The sequence below is a fragment of the Ascaphus truei genome, chromosome 20, assembly GCF_040206685.1.
Source record: "Ascaphus truei isolate aAscTru1 chromosome 20, aAscTru1.hap1, whole genome shotgun sequence".
NCBI lineage: Eukaryota > Metazoa > Chordata > Amphibia > Anura > Ascaphidae > Ascaphus > Ascaphus truei.
The window spans coordinates 1,632,599-1,654,975 of record NC_134502.1 but is presented as its reverse complement, the minus strand read 5'-3'; the positions used below and the strand labels follow the sequence as shown (position 1 = coordinate 1,654,975).

Below are 22,377 nucleotides of genomic sequence, written 5' to 3'. Positions count from 1 at the left end.
TGGCAGTGCCAGCCTCCCCCTCACGCACACTCCTACACCATGTATACGCAGCACAGGTACAGCGCGGGCAGCGGCAGTGCCAGCCTCCCCCTCACACACACTACTACACCATGTATACACAACACAGGTACAGCGCGAGCATTGCCAGCCTCCCCCTCACACACACTACTACACCATGTATACACAACACAGGTACAGCACGAGCAGTGGCCGCGCTAGCCTCACCCTCACACACTACTACACCATGTATACACAGCAAAGGTACAGTGCCGACGGGGCCAGACTCCCCCATACACACTACTTAACAAATAATTAAAACAAATAAGCAATATGATTTTTCTTTGCTGCCAATAATTTATAATAATAAAGTTAGGAATAAATTAATACGTTTCATACAAAGCAATTTCTCTGTGACTTTTATAAGATGTGTGTTTTAGTTTATATGCAGATTCAGAAAGACTTTCTGTCTCCCGTGCCGTGTACACAAAATATGAAAGTCAACGGCGTCCAAGATAGTGTCTGCCGCAGTCACGCTGCTGGGGTCGAAGCTTTCGATTGTGACCCACAGAGCTTACAATCTAGGTATTAGTAGGAGTAGGATATTAGCCGAGTCATCAACAGGACAATCCTATACAGGATTTACAGTATGTCTATGGGGTTGATTGGTGTTTTTGTCCCGATTGGGAAGGTCTTGGGCGCATCTCATGCTGCTCTCTAGTTGGCGAGGGTCTCCTGTTAAAGTCATGGTGCTCTCTTGTTGACGAGGGTCTCCTGTTAAAGTCTTCTCTCGGCCGTGAACCCCCCTCGGGGTCGTGGTGTGCGTGGGGTCTTCCAGAGATGTTCCCACCCAAGTGATTGAAGTACGAAGGATAATAGGTTACGTTGTACATTCCAGTTCTCCCACACTTCAGTACCTGCAGAGGAAAGAGCTCAGAGTTACATTAAATTATAGGGTTAGTGGCACGGGAAATGTATTAGGATTAGTACTAGGGTTTATGTATTAGGTCAGTGTATGATGGATAGGATTAGTGGTAATTAGATTAGTGTATTAAGATTGGTGTAAGAATTGTTGTTTAAATTAGGGTTAGTGTTAGGGTTTCTATTACAGGATTGTTCTGTTGGGTTAGAGTTAGTGTTACGGTTCATGTTTGGCTAATGTACAAGATTAGTGTAAAGGGTTTTGTTAGGGTTAGGGTTTGTGTTCCATGTGTAGTGTGTTGAGGTAGAGTTAGTGTTAGGGATTATGTCACGGTACACGGATTATTGTAGGGTTAGCCTTAGTGTTAGGGTTAGAGTTAGGGTTAGAGTTAGGGTTAGAACTAGGGTTAGAGTTAGGGTTAGAGTTAAGGTTAGAGTTAGGGTTAGAGTTAGGGTTAGAGTTAGCGTTAAACTTAGGGTTAGAGTTAGGGTTAGAGTTAGGGTTAGAACTAGGGTTAGAGTTAGGGTTAGAGTTAAGGTTAGAGTTAGGGTTAGAGTTAGAGTTAGAGTTAGGGCTAGAACTAGGGTTAGAGTTAGGGTTAGAACTAGGGTTAGAGTTAGGGTTAGAGTTAAGGTTAGAGTTAGGGTTAGTGTTAGGGTTAGAGTTAGGGTTAGAGTTAGGGTTAGAGTTAGCGTTAAACTTAGGGTTAGAGTTAGGGTTAGAGTTAGCGTTAGAGTTAGGGTTAGAGTTAGCGTTAGAGTTAGGGTTAGAGTTAGGGTTAGAGTTAGGGTTAGAGTTAGGGTTAGAGTTAGAGTTAGGGTTTTAGTTAAGGTTAGGGTTGTTAGGTTTGGTATTATATGTGTTGGTTCTAGTTGGTTAATATTAGTGTAATAGGGTTGGGTTTGGAATAGGGTATTAGGGCCAGTTATAGGTCAAGGTCCGGTAATTAGGGTTCACGTTTTATGGTTAGGTTATCTGTGTTGGGATATAAAGTGGAAGATTATACAATCCTGTATATGATGTTTAGTAATGTTTATAGGGCAAATACTCACTGCAAAAAGCACACCCAGGAGTAGGGCAGCAGAAAGTGCAGCAACCAGTGCGAGAAGAATAATACCCCAGATTGGCACTGTAAGAAAGCAAGAGAGTATATACTGCACTCTATAATAATACTGAGTATCACTATACACTGTTAATGAACAAGCTACGCACTATAATGATGATGAGTATCTATACACTGAAAATAAACATGTCACACTGTATAAAGATGCTGAGTACCTATACGCTGATAATGAACACGCTGCACAATGGTGGTGAGTATCTATACACTGATAATGAACACGCTGCATTGTATAATGGTGTTGAGTATCTATACACTGATAATGAACACACCGCGCTGTATAATGATGCAGAGTATCTATACACTGATAATGAACACGCTGCACTGTATAATGATGATGAGTATCTATGCACTAATAGTAAACATGTCACGATGTATAAAGATGCTGAGTATCTATACACTGATAATGAACACGCTGTGCTGTATAATGATGGTGAGTATCTATGCACTAATAGTAAACATGTCACGATGTATAAAGATGCTGAGTATCTATACACTGATAATGAACGCGCTGCACTGTATAATGATGCTGGGTATCTCTATACACTGGTAATAAACACGATGCGCTGTATAATGATGTATCTACATACTAATATTGAACATGGTGCACTGTATAATGATAATGAGTATCTATACACTGATAATGAACACGCCGTTCTGTATATTGATGATTAGTATCTATACGCTGATAATGAACACTGCACTTGATACAGAGGCTAATAACCTGATAATGAACATACTGCAGTGTATATTGATGATGAGTATCTCTCTTACCTGCAGAATTGGCAGACAATGCTTGAGTTGTGCTTGTGGTACTCTGTATCACTGTGCTGCCGCCTCCTGCTGCAGCTGCAGATAAAACAATGACATAGATTTATATCTCTATCTATTTATCTATCTATCTATCTCATATCTATCTATCTATTTATCTATCTATCTATCTATCTATCTATCTATCTATCTATCTATCTATCTATCTATCTATCTATCTATCTATCTCATCTCTATCTATCTCATACCTATATATATATATATCTATCTATCTATCTCATCTCTATCTATCTATCTATCTATCTATCTATCTATCTATCTATCTAATCTCTATCTATCTATCTATCTATCTATCTATCTATCTATCTATCTATCTATCTATCTATCTATCTATCTATCTATCTATCTATCTATCTATCTATCTATCTATCTATTTATCTATCTATCTATCTATCTATCTATCTATCTATCTATCTGTCTATCTGTCTATCTGTCTGTCTGTCTGTCTGTCTGTCTGTCTGTCTGTCTGTCTGTCTGTCTGTCTGTCTGTCTGTCTGTCTGTCTGTCTGTCTGTCTGTCTGTCTCATATCTATCTATCCATACATGAGTTTGCTAATAGCCAATATTTGTCTGTTTTTGTTTCCTTCTAAATATATTACACATTGCATTACTTAGGCCAGGTCCTCAGTGGCCGCTGCGGCGAGCGCTACGGAATGCGCACCACACACCACAGCCCTCTAGGGGGCAGGCTCCAGTGTGTGTGGGCGGGCAAAGCGCAGTGACGCGTACGCTGCCAGGGAAGACAATATTTTTTGGCAGCCAATGGAAGGGCAGATATACCCCATCATGGCTGTGCTCGCCATGCATCTCATAGCTCCCCTACAGACATCATATCGCGGCCGTAACCTGCGCGCACACCGCCAGGTCACAGGGCGCGCATGCAGAAGCACATACTGGGGCCGTAGGCTTAGGGGTCGCAGGCTTATTTGGATTCCAACGTTGCAATGCTTGCTGTTATATATATATTATTATTATTATTATTATATTATTTTTGCGTGCATATGTGTGATATTGCATTACTTAGGGGCCTCTGAATGGGGCCGTATTTGTCAATCAAGTGTTTTCCTTATCCTTACCCATCCCTTTTCTTATCAGAGATCCCTTACAGATAAGGGGAAGGGAAGAGGGAGAGCGGGGGTGGGGGGGTGTTTGCCTGTGCAAACTCTTGTTGAACTCACAGTGACATCGGATAAAAAGGAGCGGCCGGGGCAAATCAAACTGACCCCGAGTCTCAGCTCCCAATGTTTACAAATCAACTAAAAGATTGTTTTAAAAAAAGTAATTATGTCAGATTTTTGTAACTAGGGCATCAATCACCCATATGTGACCCCTTAACCCTGTCACTGCCATTAGTACACTTTGCCCTTAGGTGGGACTGTCCCTTAACCATGTCACTGCCATTAGTACACTTTGCCCCTATGAGGGACTAACCCCTTAACCCTGTCACTGCCATTAGTACACTTTGCCCCTAGGAGAGACTGACCCCTTAGCCATGTCACTGCCATTAGTACACTTTGCCTCTAGGAGGTACTGACCCCTTTAAACATGTCACTGCCATTAGTACACTTTGCCCCTAGGAGGGACTGACCCATTAACCCTGTCACTGCCATTAGTGCACTTTGCCCCTAGGAGGGACTGACCCCTTAACCATGTCACTGCCATTAGTACACTTTGCTCCTAGGAGGGACTGACCCCTTAACCACGTCACTGCCATTAGTACACTTTGCTCCTAGGAGGGACTGACCCCTTAACCATGTCACTGCCATTAGTGCACTTTGCCCCTAGGAGGGACTGACCCCTTAACCATGTCACTGCCATTAGTACACTTTGCTCCTAGGAGGGACTGACCCCTTAACCACGTCACTGCCATTAGTACACTTTGCTCCTAGGAGGGACTGACCCCTTAACCCTGTCACTGCCATTAGTACACTTTGCCCCTAGGAGGGACTGACCCCATATACATACCATTAGTACCCTTTGGTACTGGGGGTGGGGTGGGGGGGAGAATGTCCCCTTAACCATGTCACTAAACATTAGTACAGTTTAGTACCGTTTGGTCATAAGGGAGGCTTACCCCTTAAATATGTCACTGTGATTAGTACATTTGGGTGATAGGCCAGACTGACACTTAAGAAGGAATATTAATTAAGAAGAATCCCAAGGAATATATGAAAAAAAGAAAAGCTTATGACTTACTGGTGGTCTCTGTAGTGGCACTTCCACTTGCGGTGGTTCCTGTAGTGGCACTTCCACTTGCGGTGGTTCCTGTAGTGGCACTTCCACTTGCGGTGGTTCCTGTATTGGTACTTCCAATTGAAGTGGTTCCTGTTGTGGCACTTCCATTTGCGGTGGTTCCTGTAGCGGCACTTCCACTTGCGGTGGTTCCTGTTGTGGCACTTCCACTTGAAGTGGTTCCTGTAGTGGTGCTTCCACTTGCGGTGGTTCCTGTAGTGGCACTTCCACTTGCTGTGGTTCCTGTAGCGGCACTTCCACTTGAAGTGGTTCCTGTAGTGGTGCTTCCACTTGCGGTGGTTCCTGTAGTGGCACTTACACTTGAAGTGGTTCCTGTAGTGACACTTCCACTTGTGCTAGTTCCTGTAGTGGTGCTTCCACTTGCAGTGGTTCCTGTAGTGGCACTTCCACTTGAAGTGGTTCCTGTAGTGACACTTCCACTTGTGCTAGTTCCTGTAGTGGTGCTTCCACTTGCAGTGGTTCCTGTAGTGGCACTTCCACTTGCAGTGGTTCCTGTAGTGGCACTTCCACTTGTGCTGGTTCCTGTAGTGGCACTTCCACTTGAGGTGGGTCCTGTAGTGGCACTTCCACTTGTGGTTCCTGTACTGTCAATTCCATTTGTAATTACAGGTTGTGTCCCAGTTGTGATTCGAGTAGTGGACTCAGTGGTGGCCACAGGTGTGGATGCTGTAGTTGTAGTGGATACTGCAGTAGTAGTTGATGCGGCACTAGTAGAGAGTGCTGCAGTAGTAGTGGGTGCAGTAGTAGTGGTTGCTGCAGTAGTAGTGGGTGCAGTAGTAGTAGTGGTTGCTACAGTAGTAGTGGGTGCAGTAGTAGTGGTTGCTGCAGTAGTAGTGGGTGCAGTAGTAGTAGTGGTTGCTACAGTAGTAGTGGGTGCAGTAGTAGTAGTGGTTGCTGCAGTAGTAGTGGGTGCAGTAGTAGTAGTGGTTGCTGCAGTAGTAGTGGGTGCAGTAGTAGTGGTTGCTGCAGTAGTAGTGGGTGCAGTAGTAGTAGTGGTTGCTACAGTAGTAGTGGGTGCAGTAGTAGTGGTTGCTGCAGTAGTAGTGGGTGCAGTAGTAGTGGTTGCAGTAGTAGTGGTTGCTGCAGTAGTAGTAGTGGGTGCAGTAGTAGTGGTTGCAGCAGTAGTAGTGGTTGCTACAGTAGTAGTGGATGCAGTAGTAGTGGTTGCTGCAGTAGTAGTGGGTGCAGTAGTAGTAGTGGGTGCAGTAGTAGTGGTTGCTACAGTAGTAGTGGGTGCAGTAGTAGTAGTGGGTGCAGTAGTAGTAGTGGTTGCTACAGTTGTAGTGGGTGCAGTAGTAGTGGTTGCAGCAGTAGTAGTGGTTGCTACAGTAGTAGTGGTTGCTACAGTAGTAGTGGATGCTGCAGTACTAGTGGTTGCTAAAGTAGTAGTTGTATCTGTAGTGGGTGCTGCTGTAGTAGTGGTTGCTAAACTAGTAGTGGGTGCAGTAGTAGTGGTTGCTGCAGTAGTAGTGGGTGCAGTAGTAGTAGTGGTTGCTACAGTAGTAGTGGGTGCAGTAGTAGTAGTGGTTGCTACAGTAGTAGTGGGTGCAGTAGTAGTGGTTGCTGCAGTAGTAGTGGGTGCAGTAGTAGTGGTTGCTGCAGTAGTAGTGGGTGCAGTAGTAGTGGGTGCAGTAGTAGTGGTTGCAGCAGTAGTAGTGGTTGCTACAGTAGTAGTGGGTGCAGTAGTAGTGGTTGCTGCAGTAGTAGTGAGTGCAGTAGTAGTGGGTGCAGTAGTAGTAGTGGTTGCTACAGTAGTAGTGGGTGCAGTAGTAGTGGTTGCTGCAGTAGTAGTGGTTGCTGCAGTAGTAGTGGGTGCACTAGTAGTAGTGGTTGCTGCAGTAGTAGTGGGTGCAGTAGTAGTGGTTGCTGCAGTAGTAGTGGGTGCAGTAGTAGTAGTGGTTGCTACAGTAGTAGTGGGTGCAGTAGTAGTAGTGGTTGCTGCAGTAGTAGTGGGTGAAGTAGTAGTAGTGGTTGCTGCAGTAGTAGTGGGTGCAGTAGTAGTGGTTGCTGCAGTAGTAGTGGGTGCAGTAGTAGTAGTGGTTGCTACAGTAGTAGTGGGTGCAGTAGTAGTGGTTGCTGCAGTAGTAGTGGGTGCAGTAGTAGTGGTTGCAGTAGTAGTGGTTGCTGCAGTAGTAGTAGTGGGTGCAGTAGTAGTGGTTGCAGCAGTAGTAGTGGTTGCTACAGTAGTAGTGGATGCAGTAGTAGTGGTTGCTGCAGTAGTTATGGGTGCAGTAGTAGTAGTGGGTGCAGTAGTAGTGGTTGCTACAGTAGTAGTGGGTGCAGTAGTAGTAGTGGGTGCAGTAGTAGTAGTGGTTGCTACAGTTGTAGTGGGTGCAGTAGTAGTGGTTGCAGCAGTAGTAGTGGTTGCTAAAGTAGTAGTGGTTGCTACAGTAGTAGTGGATGCTGCAGTACTAGTGGTTGCTAAAGTAGTAGTTGTATCTGTAGTGGGTGCTGCTGTAGTAGTGGTTGCTAAACTAGTAGTGGGTGCAGTAGTAGTGGTTGCTGCAGTAGTAGTGGGTGCAGTAGTAGTAGTGGTTGCTACAGTAGTAGTGGGTGCAGTAGTAGTAGTGGTTGCTACAGTAGTAGTGGGTGCAGTAGTAGTGGTTGCTGCAGTAGTAGTGGGTGCAGTAGTAGTGGTTGCTGCAGTAGTAGTGGGTGCAGTAGTAGTGGGTGCAGTAGTAGTGGTTGCAGCAGTAGTAGTGGTTGCTACAGTAGTAGTGGGTGCAGTAGTAGTGGTTGCTGCAGTAGTAGTGAGTGCAGTAGTAGTGGGTGCAGTAGTAGTAGTGGTTGCTACAGTAGTAGTGGGTGCAGTAGTAGTGGTTGCTGCAGTAGTAGTGGTTGCTGCAGTAGTAGTGGGTGCAGTAGTAGTAGTGGTTGCTGCAGTAGTAGTGGGTGCAGTAGTAGTAGTGGTTGCTACAGTAGTAGTGGGTGCAGTAGTAGTGGTTGCTGCAGTAGTAGTGGGTGCAGTAGTAGTAGTGATTGCTACAGTTGTAGTGGGTGCAGTAGTAGTGGTTGCAGCAGTAGTTGTGGCTGCTACAGTAGTAGTGGTTGCTACAGTAGTAGTGGGTGCTGCAGTAGTAGTGGATGCTGGAGTACTAGTGGTAGCTAAATTAGTAGTTGTATCTGTAGTGGGTGCTGCTGTAGTAGTGGTTGCTACACTAGTAGTGGGTGCAGTAGTAGTGGGTGCAGTAGTAGTAGTGGTTGCTACAGTAGTAGTGGGTGCAGTAGTAGTAGTGGTTGCTACAGTAGTAGTGGGTGCAGTAGTAGTGGTTGCTGCAGTAGTAGTGGGTGCAGTAGTAGTAGTGGGTGCAGTAGTAGTGGTTGCAGCAGTAGTAGTGGTTGCTACAGTAGTAGTGGGTGCAGTAGTAGTGGTTGCTACAGTTGTAGTGGGTGCAGTAGTAGTAGTGGGTGCAGTAGTAGTGGTTGCAGCAGTAGTAGTGGTTGCTGCAGTAGTAGTGGGTGCAGTAGTAGTAGTGGGTGCAGTAGTAGTGGTTGCAGCAGTAGTAGTGGTTGCTACAGTAGTAGTGGGTGCAGTAGTAGTGGTTGCTACAGTAGTAGTGGGTGCAGTAGTAGTGGTTGCTGCAGTAGTAGTGGGTGTAGTAGTAGTAGTGGGTGCAGTAGTAGTGGTTGCAGCAGTAGAAGTGGTTGCTTCAGTAGTAGTGGGTGCAGTTGTAGTGGTTGCTGCAGTAGTAGTGAGTGCAGTAGCAGTAGTAGTGGTTGCTACAGTAGTAGTGGGTGCAGTAGTAGTGGTTGCTGCAGTAGTAGTGGGTGTAGTAGTAGTAGTGGTTGCTAAAGTAGTAGTGGGTGCAGTAGTAGTGGTTGCTACAGTAGTAGTGGTTGCTACAATAGTAGTGGGTGCTGCAGTAGTTGTGGATGCTGCAGTACTCGTGGTTGCTAAAGTAGTAGTTGTATCTGTATTGGGTGCTGCTGTAGTAGTGGTTGCTACACTAGTAGTGGGTGCAGTAGTAGTGGTTGCTGCAGTAGTAGTGGGTGCAGTAGTAGTAGTGGGTGCAGTAGTAGTGGGTGCAGTAGTTGTAGTGGGTGCAGTAGTAGTGGTTGCTGCAGTAGTAGTGGGTGCAATAGTAGTAGTGGGTGCAGTAGTAGTGCTTGCTGCAGTAGTAGTGGGTGCAGTAGTAGTAGTGGGTGCAGTAGTAGTGGGTGCAGTAGTAGCAGTGGTTGCTACAGTAGTAATGGGTGCAGTAGTAGTGGTTGCTACAGTAGTAGTGGTTGCTGCAGTAGTAGTGGATGCTGCAGTACTAGTGGTTGCTAAAGTAGTAGTTGTATCTGTAGTTGTGGTTGCTACAGTAGTAGTGGGTGCAGTAGTAGTGGTTGCTACAGTAGTAGTGGGTGCAGTAGTAGTGGTTGATGCAGTAGTAGTGGGTGCAGTAGTAGTAGTGGTTGCTACAGTAGTAGTGGGTGCAGTAGTAGTGGTTGCAGCAGTAGTAGTGGTTGCTACAGTAGTAGTGGTTGCAGTAGTAGTGGGTGCAGTAGTAGTGGTTGCTACAGTAGTAGTGGGTGCAGTAGTAGTGGTTGCTGCAGTAGTAGTGGATGCAGTAGTAGTAGTGGTTGCTACAGTAGTAGTGGGTGCAGTAGTAGTGGTTGCTGCAGTAGTAGTGGGTGCAGTAGTAGTAGTGGGTGCTGCAGTAGTGGGTGCAGTAGTAGTGGTTGCTACAGTAGTAGTGGGGGCAGTAGTAGTAGTGGTTGCTACAGTTGTTGTGGGTGCTGCAGTAGTAGTTGATGCTGCAGTAGTAGTGGGTGCTGCTGTAGTAGTTGTTTCTACAGTAGTAATGGCTGCAGTACTAGTGGTTGCTAAAGTAGTAGTTGTATCCGTAGTGGGTGCTGCTGCAGTTGTGGTTGCTGCAGTAGTAGTGGGTGCAGTAGTAGTAGTGGTTGCTGCAGTAGTAGTGGGTGCAGTAGTAGTAGTAGTGGTTGCTACAGTAGTAGTGGTTGCTACAGTAGTAGTGGGTGCTGCAGTAGTAGTTGTTGCTAAAGTAGTAGTTGTATCTGTAGTGGGTGCTGCTGTAGTAGTGGTTGCTACAGTAGTAGTGGGTGCAGTAGTAGTGGTTGCTACAGTAGTTGTGGGTGCTGCAGTAGTAGTTGATGCTGCAGTAGTAGTGGGTGCTGCTGTAGTAGTGGTTTCTACAGTAGTAGTGGGTGCTGCAGTACTAGTGGTTGCTAAAGTAGTAGTTGTATCCGTAGTGGGTGCTGCTGCAGTTGTGGTTGCTGCAGTAGTAGTGGGTGCAGTAATAGTAGTTGTTGCTACAGTAGTAGTGGGTGCAACAGTAGTGGTTGCTGCAGTAGTAGTGGGAGCAGTAGTAGTAGTGGGTGCAGTAGTAGTGGTTGCAGCAGTAGTAGTGGTTGCTACAGTAGTAGTGGTGGGTGCAGTAGTAGTGGTTGCTGCAGTAGTAGTGGGTGCAGTAGTAGTGGTTGCTACAATAGTTGTGGGTGCAGTAGTAGTGGTTGCTGCAGTAGTAGTGGGTGCAGTAGTAGTAGTGGTTGCTACAGTAGTAGTGAGTGCAGTAGTAGTGGTTGCAGCATTAGTAGTGGTTGCTACAGTAGTAGTGGTTGCTACAGTAGTAGTGGGTGCTGCAGTAGTAGTTGTTGCTAAAGTAGTAGTTGTATCTGTAGTGGGGGCTGCTGTTGTAGTGGTTGCTACAGTTGTAGTGGGTGCAGTAGTAGTAGTTGCTACAGTAGTAGTGGGGGCAGTAGTAGTAGTGGTTGCTACAGTAGTTGTGGGTGCTGCAGTAGTAGTTGATGCTGCAGTAGTAGTGGGTGCTGCTGTAGTAGTGGTTTCTACAGTAGTAGTGGGTGCTGCAGTACTAGTGGTTGCTAAAGTAGTAGTTGTATCCGTAGTGGGTGCTGCTGCAGTTGTGGTTGCTGCAGTAGTAGTGGGTGCAGTAGTAGTGGTTGCTACAATAGTAGTGGGTGCAGTAGTAGTGGTTGCTGCAGTAGTAGTGGGTGCAGTAGTAGTAGTGGTTGCTACAGTAGTAGTGGGTGCAGTAGTAGTGGTTGCAGCAGTAGTAGTGGTTGCTACAGTAGTAGTGGTTGCTACAGTAGTAGAGGGTGCTGCAGTAGTAGTTGTTGCTAAAGTAGTAGTTGTATCTGTAGTGGGGGCTGCTGTAGTAGTGGTTGCTACAGTTGTAGTGGGTGCAGTAGTAGTGGTTGCTACAGTAGTAGTGGGGGCAGTAGTAGTAGTGGTTGCTACAGTAGTTGTGGGTGCTGCAGTAGTAGTTGATGCTGCAGTAGTAGTGGGTGCTGCTGTAGTAGTGGTTTCTACAGTAGTAGTGGGTGCTGCAGTACTAGTGGTTGCTAAAGTAGTAGTTGTATCCGTAGTGGGTGCTGCTGCAGTTGTGGTTGCAGCAGTAATAGTGGTTGCTACAGTAGTTGTGGGTGCAGTAGTAGTGGCTGCAGTAGTAGTGGCTGCAGTAGTAGTAGTGGGTGCAGTAGTAGTGGTTGCTACAGTAGTAGTGGGTGCAGTAGTTGTGGTTGCTGCAGTAGTGGTGGGTGCAGTAGTAGTAGTGGTTGCTGCAGTAGTAGTGGGTGCCGTAGTAGTGGGTGCTGCAGTACTAGTGGTTGCTAAAGTAGTAGTTGTATCTGTAGTTGGTGCTGCTGTAGTAATGGTTGCTACTGTAGTAGTGGGTGCTGCAGTAGTAGTTGTATCTGTTGTGGCTGCTACAGTAGTAGTGGGTGCTGCTGTTGTGGTTGCTACAGTAGTAGTGGGTGCTGCTGTTGTAGTGGATGCTACAGTAGTAGTTGTATCTGTAGTGGGTGCTGCAGTAGTAGTGGGGGCTGCTGTAGTAGTTGGTGCTGCAGTAGTAGTGGGTGCTTCTGTAGTAGTTACTATAGTAGTAGTGGGTGCAGAAGTAGTAGTGGTTGCTACAGTAGTAGTGGGTGCTGCAGTAGTAGTGGGTGCTGCAGTAGTAGTGGGTGCTGCAGTAGTAGTATCTGTAGTTGGTGCTGCCGTAGTAATGGTTGCTAGGGTAGTAGTGGGTGCTGCAGTAGTAGTGGGTGCTGCAGTAGTAGTATCTGTAGTTGGTGCTGCCGTAGTAATGGTTGCTAGAGTAGTAGTGGGTGCTGCAGTAGTAGTGGGTGCTGCAGTAGTAGTATCTGTAGTTGGTGCTGCCGTAGTAATGGTTGCTAGGGTAGTAGTGGGTGCAGCAGCAGTAGTTGTATCTGTAGGGGGTGCATCACCAGTTATGGTATTAGTATTTTGCCGGGAGGGAGAAGGGGAGGGGAAAGGGAGGGGGAGGGGGAGAGGTGGAGGGGGAAGGGAGAGGTTGGGGGAGAGGTGGAAGGGGAGGGGGAGAGACCCAATATTGAGAGATGAGACCGATAACGACATGTGAAACACAGGGGGGGGATACTGGGGTGTAGGTAATATACAACGTACCTGCTGGTGTAGTCTGTGCACCTGAAACACACAGACAGATTGTGTAAGTATTTGTGTCTCCTTTGTGTCAGAATACCACATTACATACAGAAGTAACAGACATTATTACTCCCGCTGGTACATTGCAATGGGAATTACACAACGCACCAGCAGGAGCCATTTAATAGCATTAACCGCCACGCAGAAAGGAGACACGGCTAACGTGTCATTGTATCTGCCGGTCCTAACCCACAGCAATCATGGGCTCACGTTACAATAGCTATAAACACAGGGCTGTAGTACAAGGTGGATCCGAAAAAGAACCTCCACAATTGACCTCACATACCCAACTGCCACACTCTCAGAAAATAACCTCAGTGCAGATTCATCCATTGCGGATTACTCACCACCTGAGGTAACGTGCGCTGGCAAGAGCCACCCCCGCCCCCCCCAATATCACCCCACCGCCGGCTCCCCCCCCATCACCCCCCTTCACCCGCAGCTCACCTCCCCACCGGCTCCCCCCCATCACTCCCCCTCTCACCCGCAGCTCAGCTCCCCGCCGGTTAGCCCCCCCATCACCCCCCTTCACCCGCAGCTCACCCCCCCATCACTCCCCCTCTCACCCGCAGCTCAGCTCCCCGCCGGTTAGCCCCCCCATCACCCCACCTCACCTGCAGCTCACCTCCCCACCGGCTCAACCCCCCCCCCATCACTCCCCCTCACCTGCAGCTCACCTCCCCACCGGCTCCCCCCATCACTCCCCCTCTCACCCGCAGCTCAGCTCCCCGCCGGTTAGCCCCCCCATCACCCCACCTCACCTGCAGATCAACTCCCCACCGGCTCCCCCCCCCCATCACTCCCCCTCACCTGCAGCTCACCTCCCCGCCGGCTCCCCCCCCTCACCAACAGCTCTCACCACCCACGGGCCCTGTTCTCTCTCCCCTCAGAGAGGACCGCCGGGTATAGGTGAAGAGGGGGGGGGGGGACACGTGCAGGGGGCACGGGGGCCGCTCAAGGTATGTCACCCACCCACTGTTTCCCCTCACCCACTATCTCCCTCCACCTACTCACCCACACACTGTCTTCCCCACCCACCCAATAACCCACCCACCCAGTCAGTCAGTAAAGTCAGTCAGTAACCCACCCAGTCAGTCAACCAACCAACCACCCACCCAGTCAGTAACCCACCCACCCTGTCAGTAACATCAGTAACCCACCCACCCACCCAGTCAGTTAAGTCAGTAACCCAAGTAACCCACCCACCCAGTAAGTAAAGTGTCAGTAACCCACCCACCCAGTCAGTAACCCACCCAGTAAAACATTCACACCCCCACCCAAATATATGGGAAGGAACTCAAACATGTAATAAGTGTTTGTGAACAAATACATATATATTAAATAATGTCTCCAGTGAATACCAACCACCCTAGTGTAGGATATATGATCAAATGTAAGTATCTAAGTATAGTGCACTTAGGTGACTCAAATAGGTGCCAAAATAGTGCACTCTGCAATTTAATTCATCAAGGCTCAATATCAAACAAGAGATACTGTAAGGTAGAGCTATTATATTGTGGATGTAAAAGGTACAGTATACAGTAGATGTAGAGTCTTTGTAAACAGGTACATACGAATAGATATGCATACAGTACAGGTATAAATAGATCAAACAGTATCCCAATGGAATGCTTCAATAGGTATATATATATATATGACTGTCTGATCCTGTCCCTGATATTCGGCAGTTAAGAGCTCACCCTCTATTAGGTTAAAACAAACAGGACTGTTTGATCCTGTTTCCTCCTGTCCTGATAATCTGCAGTCAGAAGGTCACCCAACATTAGGTATAAACCCAGGACTGCGTGAGACTATCCCTCATAATCTGCAGTTGGGAGGTCACTCTAAATTGGATTAAAGAAGCAGGATTGTGTGAGTCTGTACTGAATAATTTAGAGGTCAGAAGTTCACTCAGAATTACAAAATCCATATTTGTAAATCTCATACAGTACGTAAATATTTTCGAAACCTTTTACTTCTAGAAAAGATCTTACGTTAGATAAAAAATAGCAATGTGGGTTGGAGATAAGGGACCACCTTGTCTTGTTGTCAGGCTCTAACATACTCATAATCTTTTTAACTCCCAGAAATAACTCTAAGGTTCAATTTTATTACTAACTCTAAAATATAATTTTACAGAAATAAGTCTCCGGAGCTTGATACTAAATTGCTCTCTCAGTTTTATTTTAAAATTACGTACATTTCTAGAGCCTCCTACAATTTTTTTGTGTGGTCAAAGTAATTTATCTTTTTAAGTTTATTGTGACATTTCCTCTAATATTTCTAAAATCTACCTACGAAAGAATAGAAGAAAGGACATAAATACAGTATATAACTTTAAAAAAGCTACTTTGAGTTCTGAATGGAGGATACATATCTACCTTGTGTTTTGCATAATTATCTATCTATTTTAAGATGTACCTAACATCTTGTTATAATTGGACACCTCAAGCCACTTGTATTAAATAACTCTCTAAGCTTACAGTAACTTAATGTTTTCAGATCTATGCAATAAATCACTCTCTTGTTTTAGAAATTATAAATGAAATTATAAAAACTAAATTTTTAGAACTTGGTATAATAATTTTGACTGGTAAAAGTTATTTTTTTAAGCCTGTCCTAATGGTACTGTATATATATATATATATATATATTTTTTTAACCTACATTTGCTATGAAATAATAGCGAAGAAAAGTATATTATCACGAAAAAAAACAGTAATGTTGAGTTCAGGATAGATGATAAGTGTCCACCTTGTCTTGTGCACAATTATCTACCTACTTCAGATTCTCCTTAGTCCTTCCTTAACCTCTTGTTATAATTTGACACCACAAGACACTTACTGTATATTAAATGTGTCTCTAAGTTAATGGAACTTTATATGAAATTACTCTTACTGTAGCTTCAATTCAAGAGACATTTTAATTTCTACAACTTGGCATTCAATTTGTGTTTAAGCTTCAACATAGTGGTAATTCTTCACTTTTTAGCCCATTGTATTAAATTACTCTCTTACTGTAGCTTCAAATACTGGTACCTCCCCCCCCCCCCCCCCTTAAATTTATAGTCAATTATACTAATTTAGTATCTTTGCTTCAAAATAATGAGTAAGTTGATTTTCCAGAACGTGGTATTACATTACTCTCTTGTATTCAAATTAATGAGAAAACTTCCATTTCTAGACTTTGGTATTAAAGTACAGTACGCTCTTATTTTCCAAAAGCTTATTTTATAGAACTCTCTATTAAAAAAACTATACACACTTTCCTCCAAATTAATGAAGAAAATAACTTTTCTAGAACTTGTTATGTTATGAATGTTAAAATTGGTCAGATCCAGAACTATTTCCAAAACGTACCTGAGCTATCAAAGAACAAGGTAGAGAGCAGAAGAACATTGCCCAGGAGAAGCCACTTCAAGGATCCCATTGTATATTCTCTTTAGGTCCTTTGATCTTAGTCCTTGAAGTTTCCAAGTTAGTGATCCAGAAGCACACGCAAGGTTGTAATAATGGGAATATTAATTCAGTGGGGTTTTATATGGTGGTGTCGTGGAGAAGGGAGAGCCAGCCCTGTTATTGCTCAGAGGTGACACCCTATGACATTCTGAATACAGTAAGTGTTTTTTCCCTGCCAGGAACATTTAGACAATTAGCTCAAATATTTTACACATGATTAAGAGATGTAATGCCAGAAAAGAGTGACCAGGAGAAACAGGTGCAGGATTCACGTTTTCACGTCAACAGAGGTGACCGATGAGGATTTTTTTAGGTGGGAAATAGCTGTGTTTGTTGAGTCAAAAAGACCAGTTTGAGATATAGCCATGTGTGTAGTGGAAGAAGGAGCAGAGTGAGAGACAGCTGTATATAACTGGGTATAGCTGTGTGTAGCATAGCTGTGTATAGCTCTGGCAGGAGGCTATGTTTTAAGGAGAGAGGAGCAGACAGAGATAGTTGTACATCTTTGTCTCAGTGGAGAATAGTGAGAGACAGCTGGGCATCTTTCAAAGAGAGAGAGGAGTTGAGTGTTACAGCGGTGCATTTCAAATGGAGAGATGAGCAGAGCGAGAGATTCACTGCATATTATAGAGAGAGGATATATTGCATCACCCTCTAACCGTGAAGGAGTTAAAAAAAAATTCAGATTGGCTAATTAAACTTCTTTATATATCATTCAAAAATATTATCCCTCCATCTGAGTTTTCCCCACTCATGCGCTCCTAGCTAATTCTGTGATAACCTGAAGGGAGATGAATCATCGGATTCTTAACATCATCTAATTAAAAGTACATACGTACTAACCCATGTTTACCAATCCTCTATATGGTATTAATTAAATGACATCTTGTCCACACAACTCCCTTGTTAAGGAACACGCTAGAATATTTTAGGATCTTCTTAATAAACACCCCGTTTTCAGTTCTCAGTAATAGAACTATATTTGCTGTGTGACTTGGTCCACAGCAGAGGAGAGGTGCCGCGTCATCCCCATGGCAGCTACGGAAGCCTAACTGGCTCAAAACCCCAATTATGTCTCTTTGATTTTATTATTGTGTAAACTGTATAGTCCATCCCATTCATACAAAACGAGCCACCATACACAGCCAGGCCATAAGATATCACTGCATAGGCTCTGACACAAGAACAGACACCTCACAACCCTGACTGAATCATTCAGACAGAAGGGATGCTGTACAAGCCAAAGAATATTACCAAAACTATCAAAACTACACTAAAAAAAAAAACAATATAAAAAGGAACAACTACACAAATACCACTGGTGGTCACATACAACCCTGCCCTTGGGGGAATTGAAAAATAATTAAAGATCGGCAACCCATACTGACATATAGTAGGATGACGGTGACAATGTGAATTCAGTATCACAGCCTTATGCCTGACGGACCCATGTATAGGTCTGCAGTCCAGCAGTGATCTGGTTAAATTCCAGCTTGGAAAAGGCTTTGTTAATTAACCGGGTCCCAGCTGCTTCGTTAAGGGGCTTTAAAAACCCCGACTTGTAACGTGGGCCTGGTTCTGTCCAAACCATGGAGACACGCGCTGGAACTCTGGAAGGAACGCAGCTTGACTCCAGGTCCGTGTCTTTGGGAGATTTATGTTTGCGTTGGGTTTATATTCTGGACTTCGAACCGCCCTTGCCGGGAAAAAAGGGCAAAGCCTCGCTCAGGACTTATCCTTCTGTTTGTTTATATCTGCTGACGAAAAGCTGTGTTATACTGAAGCTAAATAAACAAGCCAACTCAGAAAACCCACGTGTCATCGCGGTGTCCCCGCGACATTATTTGTGTGGGCGACACCGTCCAAAAGATTCACCGAGACAAATATATTACCAATTCTTGTGTATATATCATGTTTATAAAATGTATAGTCTCTTTGTTTCTTATTCTTTATACGCCAAGCGTCCTCAAGTGAGAAGTCCTTTGTTAGTTTCTTAAAATATTTTGCTTTGCTAAATACCTCGTTCGCAATCTTGTGCCGTGGTGAAGTGGATCTATCCAACTTTAAAGTCATATTAAAGTCTCCTCCTAAAATTATTCTCCTGAGGGAGAGCCCCCAGTTTCTTCTAGAATTGATTTGAGGAAATCAATTTGTTGATCGTTCGGAGCATATACATTAACTAGAGTTAGCCTAACCCCTGCCGGGATACCTCTCACCTATACCATCTACCCTCCTTATCTCTTTTAATCTCTTCCATTTGAAATGGGATATCATATTTTAACAAAAGTGGCTACTCCTCTCTTTTTTTTTTTGGAAAAAGAGGAATAGTAAGCTAGCGGGTAAGTACCTCCGAAAGTATTAGGGGGATCCTGAGTATTAAAATGGGTTTCCTGAAGAAATAAAATATCTGCCTGCATCTTTATAAATTCTCTCGGGGCTAATCTCCTTTTATTATTTGAATTTAGTCTCTTTACATTTAAAGAGACTTTTTTAATGGGCAGTTGAGTAGTCATAGATAACGAACTAAGGCTCGCTCTTTAGTAATCGTGACGTGTAGAATAGAGTGTAGAAGTGGAGGCTTCTTTACCTGGGCATGTAGACTTACTACGTTCCGCTTTGAAGGAGAAAGAACATGTCCTTCTTGATAGTCTGTGGTGGTACTGAAGGGGGAACACCTTGGGAAGGGGAGAAAATTTAAGAAAACAAACACAAAATAAATGGGGGAGGGGGGGTCATCCTAACACTTTTTAACTTTTGGTCTTTATATATATACCAAAATAAAGGGCTACACAAGCGATGAGGGATCCAGATCCCTCTGAACTCCGCCGAGGACACCTGCATACCAATACCTCTAAGCCTCTAAACTGAACCCCTTTCATAATGCCTGCCTAAAATAAAAAGAGGGGGAGGGGGGGGAATAACTGGGAGTATTACAAAAAACCTGAAATGGAAAAACATTTCAAACATTTAAGATATTATCGAGGGTAACATTAAAACTGAAAAAAAATAATCTGTACAGTATCTCAACCTTCTTAGTCTCCCCTTAGATCTAATGGGGGCCAGGGGGGGAGAAACCTCTAGAATGTCAAACCATGCCGGGGAGAAAAGTTCATTGTGGGTCATTTAATCTGCCGCCATCCTCGTCTACCTCATCTATCGAGGCAAGAAAAAAAAGAAAGAAAATCTTTCTCCCAATCAGGTCTGACGAGCGGAGTCCGGGGTCTCTGGACGGGCCTCGCTTTCACTCCTCCGAGACGTTTCCGATGGACTCTTGTGCTTCGGAGACAGTTGCGACTTTGCCGACTGCTGGCTGTGTACACCCAAGGCTATTAGGAAATTCTCCGCCTCTTCTGAGAATCTTATGGAGTGTTGCTTCCCATCTTTTTTCACAACTAAGCGACATGGGAAAGCCCATCTGTAGCAGATCTCATTATCTCTCAGAGCCGCTGTGACTGGGCGGAGGCCTCTCCTTCAAGAAATTGTAGATCTAGAAAGGTTTTGGAAAATCTGGATCTTGGACCCATCGAAATGGACAAATTCTTGGGTCCTGCAGCCTCTTGTTATTCTCTATTTGATGGTATAATAGTTTAGTTTAACTATTACATCCCTGCATCTCCATGAGTCTGCAAATTTTGGACCTAAGGCTTGGTGTGCTCTGTCCATAAGTAAATCACTTGATAGAAGCGATGAGTCTATTTGAGTGAATAAGTTCGCCAGGTATGGTTGTAACTCACCCGGTTCAACTGTTTCGGGGATGTTTCTGACTCTGAGGTTTGGCCTCCTTTCCTGGTTCTCCAAGTCATCCACGGTGTCGTTCGGGTTCCTGATCTCATCGTTAAGTCGGAACAGTTCTTCCTCCATTGAGCCCTGACTCTGTAAGGATTCGTCAAGCTTGTTTTCTAGCTGCATTGTTCTTTCTGCCAGGGAGGTCAAACCTGCTTTAAATTCAGCCACAGCTTAATCCAGAGCCACTTGAAACACCCCCTACATCTCTTTGAATAATTATTTTAAAGCTTTTGGGGGTGATCTGGGTAGTTTCTTCTGTGTCTTGTTCGTCCTCTTTGTCTGTAAAGCTTTCCTCTTGTTGTTGTGATTCCCTCTGTGTCTGTGTGCGCTCGTGCACGCGTGCTATCTTGGGATCCAGGGACCGGAGAGGGAGCTTTCTGCAGGTAGCATGAGACAGAGGGAGTTGTTCCCTTACGGTCCATGCGGGGCAGGGGCATCCTCGGAGGTTCCGACGACAGGGAAAGTTATTTTCTTCCAGGTCGTGGTGGTGTTGAGGGCTAATTGATCTGAGAACTCAGCGGAGTTCACGGAGCCACTCAGAGGGCGTCCATTCACCCTGATGCTGCATGAGTGCCCCCCTTTATGTGTATATTTTTTGTGTGTATATGCTTAGTTTGAGGTTGTTATAAATAGGATCGCCTTGTTTCAGTATTTTTCATTGCCACTACCATCTGACAAGTTGTTTTTAGCCAGTTCCATTGACACATTACCTGTACAGAGCACTTGCTTTTTTACTCTAGTTGGCATGACGCAGAATGTTCCGTGCACCATGACGTCATCAACGTTATTTGCGCGATGACGTCTCACCACCCCCTGGCACCAGCAGGAGCTACAAAAAGAAGAGTGAGACACACAAGGATACAAAGTTAACCCCTGAGGAAGCGCTAGTGGAGCGAAATGCGTAGGGTGAGCATACAGCTTGTCTGAAGACCACCAAGGTGCTTGGTAGACATGTTTGAGGAACCTGGGCCACGATTTGGTTCTCTCTTCCCTGGACTTTGTCATTTTCTCTTGTGGACGGCCGTCACAGCTGGAGCATCAGTGAAGGAAGGAGTGCTTCTGGTTTCCTCCACTGTCTGACCCTGGTTTGTCTGACTGCCTGTATATACAGCTTATTTGTAAGTGTATTACTTTTATTGCATCATTTATTAAGCAATCTTCACTATCCTTGTGTCCTCACTATTCTTCACATATGGGAATCCTACCCATTCTACCAATCTGGTTCTGAGGGACGTCATCCTGAGAATACTTGGAGAGTCACCTGAGAGTTGGTTACTCATCATAACCGCATGCCTTTAATAATCACCGCAATTGTGAGTGAGGTACCTATGAATTTACACTCTTCACTTATGGTTTAAACAACATTGCACTATATGTTATTTATGGTTTCTTACATAATCCTGGATGTATTTGCGCTCCTGATTTTCTGCCTGTGTGTGGACTTGAATTGAGTCAGATCTGGAACCGCACACACATTTCCAGTTGTATACATTTGTTTTAGTCTCACTAGTGTGTTCACTGGGTATAATATTTAAATGGTATTTGCACTTGAATTTTCTTCTGCCAATACCAAAGATCTGTATAAAATGTATTGCATATGTCGATGACGAATCCGTTCTAATAACATCAAGAAGAACTTATGAATGTCTACATTCTGAATTTCAAAAATACTCTGACATCTCAGATTGACTAAATAAAAGTAAGTCAATTGCATTTTGGAAAGAAAAAAAAGAAAATAGATGATGAGCTTCCTCAAGGTATAAAGTATAAGTCTGAAAATATTTGTATTTTGGTTATCAAATGTAATAGTCTAGACTCTAGTGAACAAAATTGGGAGGAAAAACGTGACATTTGCAAAGCCAAATTTACCAGGTGGAAACATTGGACATTTTCTTTTGAGAGCAGAATCAGAATTGTTAAAACTTTTTTGCTGCCTATTTTTATCTATTCAAGTTTCATATTTCCCCCGCCTGACAAAGTTGTAGTTTCTTTAAATAATTAGTTTTTTTTCGGATGTTGTGGGGAAACAGACTGAATTTAGTGAGCAGGCACATCACTTGCAGGTCTAGAAATAGGGGAGGTCTTAATATGGTCAACCTGGAGTTATTTTGAAATGTAGTATTTGTATATTTAAATTTTCGGGGGATTTTTCTCACAAAAAAAGTATATGGTGAAATTATTTTAAAGAGTGGGTGGGGTGGTATCAAAAGAATGACTCAAAATATGGTATATTTACCACCATATATTATTTGGATGGTTAAAGTTTTAGAAAGTTATAAATAACCAGAACTGAAATTGAACAGCTATAATGGAAGCAGCTCTATAAAATAATTCTAGAGAGAACACCCCCAAAAAGCCTTGATCTTAGACAATGCCCTGAGGCCAGGCATGATGTGGTATTGAAGTTGCAATTCAGGCAATATCCTGCATGTGTGTTTTTTTTAAATAAATCAGTTCTGTAGTAAGAAAAAATACTTTTAGCATTTTCTGTTTTAAAAAAAACAACTTTGAAAGACCAATTTTCTTGTATTCTATTTTAACAAGCATGCTTGTTCCTATAGCAACGATTTACATTCCCCAT

The 22,377-nt window shown here is 44.2% G+C and overlaps 1 protein-coding gene and 1 long non-coding RNA gene across 2 annotated transcripts; both read right to left on the bottom strand.

Annotated features, from left to right (window-relative positions):
* Positions 1-400: 400 nt before the first annotated feature.
* LOC142471441 (uncharacterized) lies at positions 401-11,547 on the bottom strand (the record flags this gene model as incomplete). Its single annotated transcript, XM_075578244.1, has 6 exons — positions 401-914; positions 1,972-2,048; positions 2,814-2,888; positions 5,067-6,686; positions 8,110-8,218; positions 9,628-11,547. Coding segments are annotated over 6 exons (4,065 nt in total), but the record flags the coding sequence as incomplete, so codon positions are not given.
* Positions 11,548-11,568: 21 nt separating this feature from the next.
* LOC142471343 (uncharacterized) lies at positions 11,569-16,046 on the bottom strand. The gene is made up of 3 exons (XR_012789411.1): positions 15,912-16,046; positions 12,514-12,534; positions 11,569-12,296 (listed from the first exon to the last, which is right to left on the bottom strand). It is a non-coding gene; the product is annotated as an uncharacterized LOC142471343 (long non-coding RNA).
* Positions 16,047-22,377: the final 6,331 nt, after the last annotated feature.